At 41.3% G+C, this 13,484-nt stretch overlaps 2 protein-coding genes across 3 annotated transcripts in view; one reads left to right on the forward strand and one right to left on the reverse strand.

Annotated features, from left to right (window-relative positions):
- The window catches only part of BORCS5 (BLOC-1 related complex subunit 5), a 64,129-nt gene extending 61,773 nt beyond the window's left edge, over nt 1-2,356 (forward strand). For both annotated transcript variants that reach the window (XM_006912627.3, XM_006912626.3), the window contains exon 4: nt 1,679-2,356. In XM_006912627.3, coding sequence (XP_006912689.1) covers nt 1,679-1,909 — 231 coding nt within the window. In that variant the 3' untranslated portion in view covers nt 1,910-2,356. The remainder of the gene's footprint in view (nt 1-1,678) is intronic.
- A 5,413-nt stretch (nt 2,357-7,769) lies between these two features.
- The window catches only part of DUSP16 (dual specificity phosphatase 16), a 66,749-nt gene continuing 61,034 nt past the window's right edge, over nt 7,770-13,484 (reverse strand). Inside the window, exons 6-7 of the mRNA XM_025047397.1 lie at nt 13,231-13,354; nt 7,770-11,465 (exon numbers count right to left, since the gene is read on the reverse strand). Of these exons, the coding sequence (XP_024903165.1) occupies nt 10,292-11,465; nt 13,231-13,354 (1,298 nt within the window). The 3' untranslated portion in view covers nt 7,770-10,291. The remainder of the gene's footprint in view (nt 11,466-13,230; nt 13,355-13,484) is intronic.

Consider the following 13,484-nt stretch of genomic DNA (forward strand, 5'->3'; position numbering starts at 1 on the left):
AAAGATTGATGCCAAGGTCTTTAGATGTAAGTTAGAGCCTTGAAGACCATTTCAGATAAATTCCTTGGGTGTCTAATGTGGTAGAGTTGAGGGGGTGGGGTGGGGACAGGAATGTGCCTGCCAAGTGAAATGTGACAACCCAAAAGGGTTCTGAATTCTGGAGGAGGCTGTTCAATGAGCCATGCTGGTACTTAGGAAGATTCCAGTTGGTTCCTGCATCTCCCACTGTCTCTCAGAAGGCGGGGTATTTCTAGATGCTGGATTGAATTGCCAACCTGAAAAGGCCCGGTGGTTGGCTGCTATGAACAATAATTTACTGGCTCACTACCTCTAAAGTGCTGAATGACCGAATAGGGTTGCAGAGAACCCTTTCAAGGTATAAACTGTCTCCACATTGTTTGGAGTTTTCTATTTAGATGGGCTTCTTTTCCTCTCTGAGCCCTTCTCCCACTAGCCATCTTTTTGTCCCCTAGGCATTTTAAAACAAGGGAGGGAAGAACCAACATAGAAAAAACAAGCACTAGGTTCTTCTAACACACCTCCCCTCCTCCCCACCCCTCTCTCCCCACACACACAATATAAAAATAGAACTGGTGATTTTTTTTCTTAGGGCTGGCTTTGGTCTCTTGTATTAACGTGTAGTTTTTTTGTTCATTTTGTCTTGATCACATCATTTTCAGAGGCTCTGTAGTGACATGCGTTGAGTGCCAGCACTTTCTCATGATGCTGGGTTGGCAAGGGATGCTCCTGGAATAGACTAGAAGGAAGGGCTGAAGTGGATAGGAATGTGAGTCTTGGTAGTTTGTCTTTTCCTTAGTCCAGGGAGGAAACTAGAGAGAGAAAGTGGATGTGGGGTACAGGCATCTGACACGCTGCAGGTTCCCTCCCACTATTTTATCCAGATGGTAGGCTCCAAAAGATTTCACCAGGGGAAGAAAAGAGGTCACAGAAAGGGCGCCCATAGCCTAACATTTGTTTAACTGGGGGAGAGGGTGCATGAAGCAGTCCTCACAATTTGCCTCACATGGCATGGATTTGAGCCTTGGTTGTCATTTTTGGTCCTGGCACCCTTTTCCCTTCAGTTTTTTCTCCAGAGTAGCTGTCCATCTGCAGCCATTCAGGGAAGAGAGGAGGAAATGAAGAATGCATTTTAAAGTACCTCTGTGCCATGCCAAGTCCCATGCTAAGACGTGTTTGTGTGTGTTCTCATTTCATCCTCATAGCAACCCTACAACTGTGGAATTTGCTCCCTGTTTTCTGTGAAGACCCTGGGACAGGAAACATAAGTATTATCAACTCAAGCGGCAGAGCCATATTCAAACTCTAGTCTCTCTGATTTCCAAGTCCAGGATTCTTTCATGTGGAGAGATTGAGATAGAAATCCCCGGGTCTCCACAAGGTATAAATGGCTCACACTCCCAAAACATGGAGCTGGAGACAGTCATCTCTTAGTATCTCTGGAAAGATGGTTCTGGAATCGTCATTGATAAAGCTGGATTCATAAAGCGTTTGTTTTTGCTTTAGTTTTTAGCCCCCAGTGCTTCCCATAAAGCTAGTCAGCTTCCATCTGACCTGTGGGATTCTGTACCTTCTGCCAATCATGCTGATTACCTGATCCTGTTGAGAAGACTTGTTTGTACTAGATTTAATGCATTCCACTTCTTTTCCCCTCCTACAGATGGATCTGTCAGTAGAAACACTCTTTAGCTTCATGCAAGAGCGCCAGAAAAGATACGCCAAATACGCAGAGCAGATCCAGAAAGTCAACGAAATGTCCGCCATCCTCCGCCGCATACAGATGGGCATAGACCAGACTGTGCCCCTGATGGAGAGGCTCAACAGCATGCTGCCGGAGGGCGAGAGGCTAGAGCCCTTTAGCATGAAGCCGGACCGGGACCTCAAGCTGTAGAGCTGCTTCTCCCCTCCTGGCTGTTGTTCCGTGGGGACAGAGTTTGGGACCGCCCAGACCCTGAGGACATTTGAAACTAAAGTCATATGATGTGACTTGAAGCTGATTGAAGGGATGCAAAGCCTTCCAGGTGGCCTGAAAAATCTGACTCTGCCCTACCTACCCCTTTCTTTGATATTTTTTCCCTTTGCATAATGAATCAAATCCACTCTCAGTGATAACTGAAGTTGGAACAGTTGAATTATTAGAAATTCTTTACAGAGCTCTGCATTGGGAATTCTTTTTATTTTGAGAGTGTATATTATCTAGTCTAGTTTGTGGAGTAAAAATATGGAGAGAAGGAGAGGAATATTTTAAGAAGCCCTGTGTCCTTGATGCCTTCGGGAAATTTTACTCAATAGGCTCTTTGGCTTATGGGTTGTAAACATAAAGAACTAATTTAATCTAGGTCTGTGTGTTACTGTTCCTGCCCTGTTTCCATCCTAGCACGTCTTTATCTGGAGCACTTTCTTCCCGCCCTGATGAAACCGTGGTATTTTTGTTGCGTGCCAGGGTATGTTGTCCCTCGTATGTGGTCATCGGAAACCGAAGACTCCCTTTCTACACCCCCATCAAGTTCATCTCTCACTGATAACTGGTTACCTTGATGCATAGTTTAAGTTTCTTTTTATTACATCAACACTGGCAGGACTCCAATTGTTGTAACAAGGTTTTAGTCAGCATTTATTTTACTTGCCTGGTAAACTTGTGGCGTGGCCAGGCCTTGACAGCAGACCAGAGAGCGCTCACTCAGTTGGCATTTATGGGGCCCATTAGACGTGCCGGACATTGTGCCGGGGATACAGAAATGGCTACAGAGTCCCTGCCCTTCTTTTCTGAAGGGAGTGAACTCAGAATACTGCTGAATTTCTTTGGGAGTTTAGGAAATGAACCAATTTGAGTAACCACAAAAGTACTTCATGCAGCACTTTGCACATCATAAATGTTCTAATGGACGAAAAGACTGAAGAAGCAAAGAAATGGAACACAGGAACAGATCTAGGCTGGGAAATTGAGACTGGGAGCTAGGGATATCATGCAGGTCTCCATGTGCTCCCTTTATTTCTCCCAGCCTCAAAGGCATTTTTTTTTTTTTGATGTCCAAATGCCTTTGGTACATTTATAAGATTAAAATTGAGCCCATTGAACTTAGCATATCTCAGGTAAATTTTATCTCCTTGAACTTTTAAATTTTTTAAATCTTGGATTTTAATCAGGTGCTATCTCATAAGATTCTCAGAACTCAGAATAAAATGTAGGACATCAAACAACTTGATAACAGAAGAAACATGCACATTCTAAGTTAAATGGAAAAAAAAAATTTTAATTCAAACGAGAAAAACAACAGCTAGGATTTTTTAAGGACCAAAAAAAAAAAAAATCAAGGTTGTTTTTTCCCTCTGAGCTGGAAAGACAAGTTGGAAACCATAGCCAAGGGAAGAGGCCAAGACAGCATCTGCCTTTCTCAGGGCAGCCTTCAGCAACCATTTCTGGCTTCCTGGGCACTGATGCCTTTCTTTCCCCATGAGTAAGGTGGGGTAGAGCCATCCAGCCTGAGGAGATGAAGGGGTCTGAGGGAGCCTTTGGAGGAGTTGCAAGCAGTGAACTGGGAGTGGGGAGCTATACTTTTCACCTTTGTTGGGCCACACTGTTGAAAGTTTGCCTCTATAGTGTGCTTTGATGGTCAGGAGTTCAGTGGGACCTTAAACCATTTCTAGAGCAATTCATTAGAATACAAATCAAGAAAGATGTTCTGTAACTTAGAAACCTGTTAAATAGCTAAGGTTATTCTAGGAAATGTCATGGAAAGAAGACAGCAACATTTATCGAATAATGTATCTTTACTCCATTAATGTGCAGTACCCCTTCTTTCCTGTATTAGATCTCCATATAATTGAGGATCTAGTTCTGGACTATATTCTAATCCATTGATCTTTCTCTACATATTGTTTCATGCTGTTTCTTTTTTCTTACTGTTTTAGTATTTCACAATACATTTTAACATCTGATTTGGCTAGACTAGATCCCACCTATTCGTTACAATTTTTTTCCAACTTCATTTTTTAAAATTTCAAACTGGCAGAAAAGTTGAAAAAATAATACAGGAATACTCATATTCCCTTCACCTAGGACTGATGTGTGTGTATGGTTTTGCAATGTTGTCCATTTGGCTAAGCTGAACTTTGTTTCCCAGAATTCCCGTCCCTGCTCATTTCTGGCTAGGTTTGACCATAAGAGAAATGTGTGTGAGATTTGTTAGCAGAAGTAAAGCAATGACCATGCTTATTCGCCGAAAGTTGCCCTTGGTCAGGCCCTATTGCATCTTATGCACATTTGATCTGGGCAGCACCTGGGCCGACAGCTTCTCCAGCTCCCACAGAACTCTACCTGCAACTCTTGCAAATCCTGGGCCAGATATGACACTAGCTTCTCCTTCAGGGCATCTGCCGCAGGGAAGATGAAGGCTTAGATAAGAGGCCAGCCTGGGTTCTGGTGAGAAACAGATGCTGGTTCCATCTTGTTGCTTGCAAGCTTCAGTTGTCATGGCTCTCACCACTGCATATCTAGCTGCTTGCCTGACCATCTGCTCAGTGATTTCAGTTCAAAGAAGGCAGCTGAACCCGGGACTCTACCAGCTCCTATAATTGCGTAAAGTCAGTCTCTTTAATAGCCCCCTTATTCAACATCATTTCTAGTGGTTCTCTGATGACGTGGTGTTACCTGTTCTTTCCCTCATCAATTATTTTTACTTTTTCCAATGGATTCTGGGAATCTGAATGATTTTGGTATTTTAAGAATCAGTTATACTAGATCTGTTGGTTAATACCCAGTGACATGTCTGGCTACTGTTGGATGTTTCAGGAGTGAAGAGGCAGCCTGGAGTTGTCCAAGAGCCCCGGCAATCTACGGTAAGTCATTTAAATTTCCTGAGCCTGTTTCCACCTCCCTACAGCATGAGCTGGTCTGGATGGGCTTTCAAACCCCTTCCAACTCTAAGATTCCAAGTCTGCAATTCTAATACTTTGCTCTTTAGCAGTGAGGAGAAGCATCTTTACCTGTTGTCTCCAAGCAGTGGTCTTGGTAGTGACTTTAAATTCTGAGTTCCCAAGGGAGAATTTTCCTTCTTTTCGTTAATTGTAAACTAAGTGTCCCATGGCTCCCTTCTTTTAAGAACCTATTTTGCTTGTCAGTTTATTAATCTATATTTATAATCACCATCAAACAGGCCCCTATACTGCAGTCTCCTTGTTTGACTAGTAAAATAGGCCAGTAGACGCTAGCCTTCACCCCTTGTGTTATGTGTATATAAATTTACAATATGTGAATTGTGGGTTAAGAGGAAGTGAAAATGTAGATTTCATGAGTACCTTTGTAATTATAGATTTCATGTCTTCATTTCTCTCAGTTTTATCATTCTTAGTAATTTAGTTTATATTCTCTGACAGAGTATTTGATTAAATGAGTTTTGAGGACTCCACACCCTGAGATATAGGAGTGCACTCAGGAAATGAGATGTTTGTGTTTTTTTTTGCGCGGGGGGGTGGCGAAGGGGGAGGTATTCCTTAGGTATTTGTTTTTTCCTCTGACCTATGAAAAAGGTACATTATAGGTGTTACAAACATGCCATTTCCAATCACATAAACTAATGGCCCCAGGGGAATGTTTGCCACTGGTTCTGTGTTGATTTGTAGAATTTAGCTTTGGCATTTCCCCTAGCAAGTCCCAAGGCAAAACCAGGCATCTTCAGAAATTGAGAGCTGTGAGCAAACGTATTAAATTCTAGAGTGATTGAAAATTTTCTCTTCCCAATTTATGCTTCAGCTAACCCCAGATACCTAGTACTCAGTAGGAAATTACTTAAAAGGTCAATACTAAAGAGTGTAGAATGAAGTGAAAATTTTTCTTGTTGTGGACTTTTTAGGTATAAGACTTTCCTTAATAATGAGAGAAAAAATTTTGCTTTTCTTTCCCCTACCTTTTGTTCCTCTGTTAAGAGCTACATAGTGCCCCAGAGGAGAGATCATTGTTCACTCATTTATAACAAACAATATTTAATTTCTTGCTTTCAAATGTTATGGCTACAAAAGGGAAGGGCAACCAGATAAATTATGCACATGCTTCAAACCAAAAATTCCTAACCTTTTTGGCAGTTATATCTAGTTGGCTACTAGGATAACCAATATCTCACATGGTATGCAGGTGTGTATCCATTATTCTTAGCAATTTGGTCATTAAGTGTCACATATCAAATCTGATAGCATTTAGTGATGCAATTTTTATTCTACTAATCAAGGCATATTCTGCTGCTACCTTTATTACATAGTGAGGCATGATTTATGCTAAAAGCTTTTATGAACTAAGTACTTTTAATTCAGGCTTTGAAATTGTCGTGATTCCCGACCAGGGAGGACCCAGACTGTAATTACCCTGTTTGCCTGTGACACTGATCCTACTTACATTCTGCACATCCTGTGGGATAGCATTTCAAACTGATTCTAGTGTTTTAGTTAGAACCAAAGGAATGAAACTTCTGTTTTTACATAAACCCAATTTGATGTCTGTGCACATAAACTGCAACAATGATTGACTTGTAAACATCTTCCAAGAGGATGCTGTAATTTTCCAGTTGATTTCACAACACTTTAAAGATATAACCAGTATAATTATGCTGTACAAGGATAAATGAGCCCCCACAGAATGCTAGAAATAACTTCCCTCTTCCATTTATAGATATGGAAAAGTAATAGAGCAAAGCATCTAGAGAAATTTTGTCTACTAGACCTAACACATTCCTACTTAGAGTCAGAAAAACAAAACCAGACAGGAGTTATTTAAAATAAAATGGCAGTGAAAGTTTTAAAGGTAAAAAGTTTTCATCAACTAGTCTCACTGTGCACTCCCTACCCTTCAGGTCTACCCTCTTTATTTCCCCAGTCTAAGCCCTGGCCTCATGTTAGCTGTCAGACCCAAACTAGGCCCCCAAATCTGTCTGCCCTTAAACTAGTAACCGGCTTAAACTTCAGGGCTTCCCGACATCTCCACTTTCTTATCCAAAGCCTCTCACTAAAACAATTGCTGCCTTCTGCCACCTTCCATCGTCACACAGGTTTATTTCCGCCCTCCTTTTATTCTTCTGTCACACACCCACCTCCATTCTTCTGCAAGGCCCTGGCCAAGACAGCTCTTGTCATCACCTACCCAATACACTCCTTGCTGTTAAATTTTCTTAAATCTTAACTAGAAAGCCTTTCACAACTAACTTAAATGACATCACCTATGATTCTGTCATTGCATCTGCTTGCACTGAAGGTAAATGCTTTATTCCTTTAATATGTAATTCTTTACTAACAAACTGAGACTGTTTCTAATCTCATAGGTCATCATATCCAGTGTCATTTATAAGCAGGTCATTAAGATGTACATGGCAAGGATGGAGAACAGTATTTCTCCTCAGTTTTTCCTGCAAGAAGTGTAAGTCCATTTACGTATGTTAAAATGTACCATGAATGTGTATCTGGTCTTTTAAATTCCTACTCTGTATTTGTTCTGAATTCAATCAGTCAGCAAATATTTACCAAGGGCCTTAGTGTGCATATGATATAGACATTAAAGAATGAAGGCTGGCATGAAACTGCCAACAATCCAATGTTTCACGTGAATGATAGAGCACATAATGTATGACTACCTCACCATTTCATTTTGAGCTAATTACTCTTTGACATGAGAAAAACAGCATAGGTTCCACTACTGCCTCCTTTCACAGCTTGGACGTTGCTGTTCCCATCAAGTTTATAGATGCAAAGAGAGGTCCTTTCTCATATTTATGTATAAACAGGTACCAGTTTTGATTTTATTTTATCATATTAACACACATGACACATCATGAGAAATGCACAATTTAACCATTCAACAGCTTGCCTTACTCCAAAACAACACTATATTCATATTAAACATTTATACAGTCTTTCTACCTAACTTTACAAATGTCTTAAACCATTTTCCAGCATTTCTCACATAGAAGTCTAGGTTTTGCTCTTTAAAATCATCATTCTGTATCATCCTAGTAGATTCCAGGGCTTCCCCTACAATGACGCGCTGAAGAGACCCAGCCACCATGCCACCTGGAGACACCCAAGCAGCTCCAGGGATTGCCTCTGCGGCTGCCCCTTCAGTATGGTAGTCTTGATTCCAAGAACTGATTATTTGACGTTAGCAATCAAGGACTAAAGGCTGTAGTGTATGACTACATCACAGGAAGGAAGGGGACCCATGGCCAAGAGAAATCTCAAATGATGGAAGGCAAATTTCTTCCCAAATATCTTGTCTAAACCAAGTCCCCCAACTCCCTTGAAACATATTTAACATTGAAGCTATTGCTTCCATTTCTTAAAAATGTTTAACAGTGTGACCAAACTCTGAAAGCAGTGTTGGTGTGTGTCTACACAACACATCAAAAATTACTGTGAAACCTTGAGAATGTCTGATTACATCCAAAATTTAAATGTACAAAGAAAAACTCAGATCATTTAACAGAATTTTTTCAATATGGTAACAATGCACTCCCTATGCAGTTTACTTTTTCTTCCTTCATTTTAAACCCATATCATAGACCATTATCCGTGCATGACCAGTTATGTTATGTGAAGCAGATAATTGTCATGATCAAGTCAATTTTGAATCATGTCATTCTATGCTGGTTTTAGCAGTCACCATAGGAAACATTAAGTCACATCCTAGTCAAAGGACTGTCCATTTCTCAAACAGAAAAACCTGAGATATGAGTCAACAACTAGCTACACTTACAGTAAAGGACAATATAACACCCCCCACCCCTCAAAAAAGCTGCTGACGTGAATTAAGGCTTCAGAAGAGGGCCACACTGTACTTGACAAAACCCACGCCAGGAAGTTAAAAAGCAGATATGTACTATCATTTGTGTACTTGTTCTAATCACCTCCTATTTTCAGCTGCCAGGACTGATTCCATACAGTGACTATAGGTTAAGGACTGAGAGACCACCTTAATCCCACTCTGTTTTGCTATGTCCCTTCTACTAAAAAAATGCTGGGGATGTTTTCTGAGAATAGCTTGGCTGTGGCTTTCCACTCTGCTCACAATGAAACAAAATTCAGCCTCCTCTCCTCACCTTCCTATAGTGTTTAATTCTGTACATTCCTTGCTTACTAAAGCCTCTCTCAGCCCTATTAGTAAATCTGAAAGTCTAAGGAAATTATAGAAATACCACCCTCATCACATGCTAAGGGGAAAAAACCTTGAGAAATAAGTTTCCTGCTTCTCAACAATTTTACAAACTAATCTTTCCATAGTTTTTCTCCTTCTTGGTAGATTCCTATAAATTCAAACTTATTGTTACATTTTTACAAAATGAAGGTGCTGCTGCTCTGCTACCAACCCAAGTAAATTCACATCTGGCTTTAAACCAAGTTAATCTTTATTTAAAGGATTAATAATCCCATTTTGAACAATTCTTTGATAAGGAGGGAAGTAGACTTTTATAGCCTCCCAACCTGAGCTTAAATAATTATGATGCCAGATTATTGGCTGTTACACTGAATCCTAGCTGGTTTCCCTTCTTTCTTCTGAAGCTGAGAAGAAAAAATTATCTCTAACCAGGCCCAACTGGAAATTTGTGCATAGACAGTTTGAATTGGTCTGAAAAGTGTGACTAGCTACCTACCTACTCACAATGCTGAGAAAACGGGCTACCAGACATGGTAGTGGTGAAAGCCCCAACTGTCTGAGGTACTGGGTTTGCTCTAAAGTAGATCTTGGAAAGGCCCCTAATGGTCTAAGCAGGAGAATGATACTCGAATTACTCTGCTGTCCGGTGAGCTCAGAGCTGTGAATCAGATCATTTCCCTTGGATTTACCACCATTAGGTTCCGTCCCTAGCAGGGTCTACCTGCCCGACCCACAAGCTGGCTCAGTCTCAGCGCTAAGGTGCACTACAGAAGGACGGGAGAAAGGCTAGTATTCGAGATCTCTGTAGTACAACATGAAAATGGCAGGGGATTTTGTCCTCCAACACCAAATAAAACTTGTTTAGTAAGAACGAGAGGATGTGCAATTCAAGGCATAAAATTATTTCATCTGTCTAGGGGGAAATCTGGCATCTACCCTTCTACTTTTGTTGAGAGAAATACGAGCTGATCTCTCAAATGCAGATGTTGAGAACAACTGTGTTGATCCATCTTTGCTTTTACACCATAGCTCCATTTTCCAAAATATATATGTATGTACATATATATATTTCAGATTTACAGGGAATATTTTTTTGTGAATGAGAAAAAAACTCAATAGAAGTCACAAGTGTCTTTCTTCTCAGGAGACCTCAATGATCTCCATGCTGCCTGAAAAGCTAGACTGGCTACCCACTTTCCCCAGTTCTTCCCGCGATCTGTTCTCTGACATGATGCTCTCTCCAAATTCCATCTGGCAGCTTCTGCGTTTAAACTGCTTTTCAAAGGGGCTCTCTTCATGCCAGCTCCGCCGGGAGTCAGCTCTGTCACTTGGCTTCTGCCGTCTGCGCACAGAATAGAGCTGGTCACTGCAAGTGGGCAGTTGGCTACAGCTATAGGCAGAGTAACTGGCATTGCCTCCGTAGATGGCTGAGGCGGAGTAGAAGTGAGAGGACTCCGTGGCAAAATACCAGCTATTGGTCAAGGAAGGGGTGGAGGTCTGGGGAGCCAAGATATCTGAGTGCCAGCCCTTGAGCCCCAGCCCAGCGGCAGACTTTGCGAGGTGTTGCTGGCTGGTGGAAAGGCCAAAAAGGAAGTTGGTATGGTAGTTGTCCTCCACACTCCCACTTCGATGCAGTGGAGATAAGAGGGACCTTTGGGTGGCACCACTGTTGCTGGTTCTTACTGAATGTAATCGCTTGTTCTGGCTGTCTGAAGGCCTGGTAGTCTGAGGCTTCTTAGGGATGGTGACTTCCTCCTTATCTGGGCTGGTTTCTGGAGTCTGCTCTGATACTTCCTCAACCGGAGAGAACTGGCATAGCTTGTTGGGCCCATCCAGAGTCGTGGAAGGTTTGTAGTAGTCCAGAGCATCTTCTGATGAGAAACCATGCAAGGATGCTGCCATACTGGCCGAGTACGAAACTGATTTGATGTCCAGAGAGAAGGAACGCTTGAGCTTATTGCTGTCTTCCAGCTTGTCTGAGGACAGGTGGAGCCCGTTGAGCGCCTGTACCAGTGGGCTGTCCTCTAACAGTGATGGCTGAACGCTGGGCACACTGGCAGCATGCACAGGCCTTTGCCCTGCTGCCTCTGAGGTAGCAGAGTTGGCACAGGGTGGACTGAGGGACATCTCGCTTTTCTGTCCACCCTCTGAGACTGCAGGGACAGGTTCATTTGGCTTCTCCAAGTGCAGCAGCTTGAGTTTGCTCTTTGGCCCTGATGCTCCAGTCTGGTTCTTAATCTTCTTCTCATAGTCCAGCAGCTGGCCCAGAAAATTGAAGTTTGGAGATATAGTAGGTCTTTTTTCTTTCACAAATCTATGAAGAGAAGAAAAACAAAAAGACTTGAATTTTATGGCTATACTTTATCTTAAGAATGTTAAGTGAACAAATGAGATAGATAGGAATTATTAGGCATACCAAGTAATACCTTTGGAAGATTGTTTTAATCAGATATACCTCAAGGTGGAGAACAGAAGGGCCTCTGCATTGGGGTGCTTTATAGCATGTCTTTGGAATATGCTAGAAAGGGGGGTGCCAAGTTCCCCAAAGCTCTAGTTTTAAGCCTCCTTATTTTGAAGGACTCAAAGCTTCCAGTGCAATTGATAAGAGATGGTTCCTTCCTTACCAGAAACTTCCCCACTGGTGCTACCATCAGTAAGTACAGCTTCAATTTCACAATATCAAAGCCTTCTCAAAGTCCCCGAAGTCATTTCCTCAAGACAATTCACATTTTTAATTAATGTCCATAAAAGAGTATCAGATGGCCAGAGCATCAAAGCATACATTTCTGGATTATTCTCTTTGTACAAACTTAATATGACAACACAACCAGCTACACAGTGGTCTCTCATGTGCCTAGCACTATGCTAATATGTTAAATCGAGTTAAAAGAGTTTTATCTTCTTCAATCCTTAAAACCACCTTATATAAGGTGGTTGTAATTATCCCCAGCATATAAGTAAAGTCCTTAAGTTACTTTCCCCAAATCACATAGCTACTAAGTGATGGCACTGGGATTCCAAATTAGGTCTCAGCTCCTTTTTTGTCACCACCATGGTAAAGAAGGATTCATCGAAGGATCAAAACTAGAAATAAATAGCTTTCATGTTTCACTGTGGAACTAGACTCTTGAGAGAGAGCAGATAAATTCTTTAGTGGCCCCTGGCCCTCACAGACACTCCTCAGAAGATGCAGGAGTGAAACTACACTGAAAAATTATATTTGAATAAGAGAAAAATCAAAAATAAACTTGTAAATCAAGTAACCTAAAGCAAATTAACAAAGCCAGAAATAACTGGCTCAACTACAACAAGTATAAACACAGGGTCCTCGTAAGACTCTGTACATGATACATGGCTGCCTTTTCTTCTGATTTTGTTTCTAAATGACACAGGAGGACCTTAACGGAGAAAAGCTTGAATGGAGGATTAGGGAGCTGATGAGATAAATGGAGGACCTATCTCCATCTCCTTCCAACTGAAAGTGTTCAGGCAGTTCGTTTCTTTTTTCTAAACTGTCCAATTGGAAAAAAGTCCAAGAACAGGCCAGCTCCATGCATCTATATTTACTGATTCCTAATCACATGAAACCTAACCACCTCTATCCAACAAGACATGCAGAAGACTCAGATTCTCCAGTCACTAAACAAAACCCCAGTCCTTGGTGCTATTGTCACTTGCTTGCCTCTATGTGTTTTTTTTTTTTTTTTGGGGGGGGGTTGGGGAGGTGGCGGATCTCAGTCAAAATTATATACTGCAAAATCTGGGCAACTCTAGGATATAGGAAATTTTACTCAATGAATGGAATTTGACAATCATTAGGTTTTATACTTGTATATATCAGGCTTTTTTTTTTTCACAGTGAAAGAGACAAAGTTTGAGGCAGAGTAGAAATGTATTCTGGAGTTTTTCTCACATGTAAATTAGAACAAATGATACTTCCCCAATCAGAGAAAGGTATAAACTCATGTAATAGGACAGAGATCAGTTTGTGGCAGCTGAGGATGAATCTGATACGTCAGGGTAGAATTAATGCTAAATTATAAAAATGCCTTCTACATAGGACATGTTCCTGTCCTCACCTGTAAGCTTCATCTAAGGACATGTCCATCCTCTTCATGATGTAGGCAATAGCAATGGTGGCGGAGCGAGAGATCCCAGCCAAACAGTGCACCAGGACACATCCATTGGAGGCCTTTGCTTTCTCTGTATGAGTCAAATTCAAGAAGGGTCACTGATAACAATTATGTCCAGCAGTGAAATCTTGTTTCCATTTATTTAGCCACTGTCTTTCATCTGACAATTCAAAGTACATCTCATCTATTTACAGATACAT

Source organism: Pteropus alecto, unplaced genomic scaffold, assembly GCF_000325575.1.
Source record: "Pteropus alecto unplaced genomic scaffold, ASM32557v1 scaffold103, whole genome shotgun sequence".
NCBI classification, from domain to species: Eukaryota; Metazoa; Chordata; class Mammalia; order Chiroptera; family Pteropodidae; genus Pteropus; species Pteropus alecto.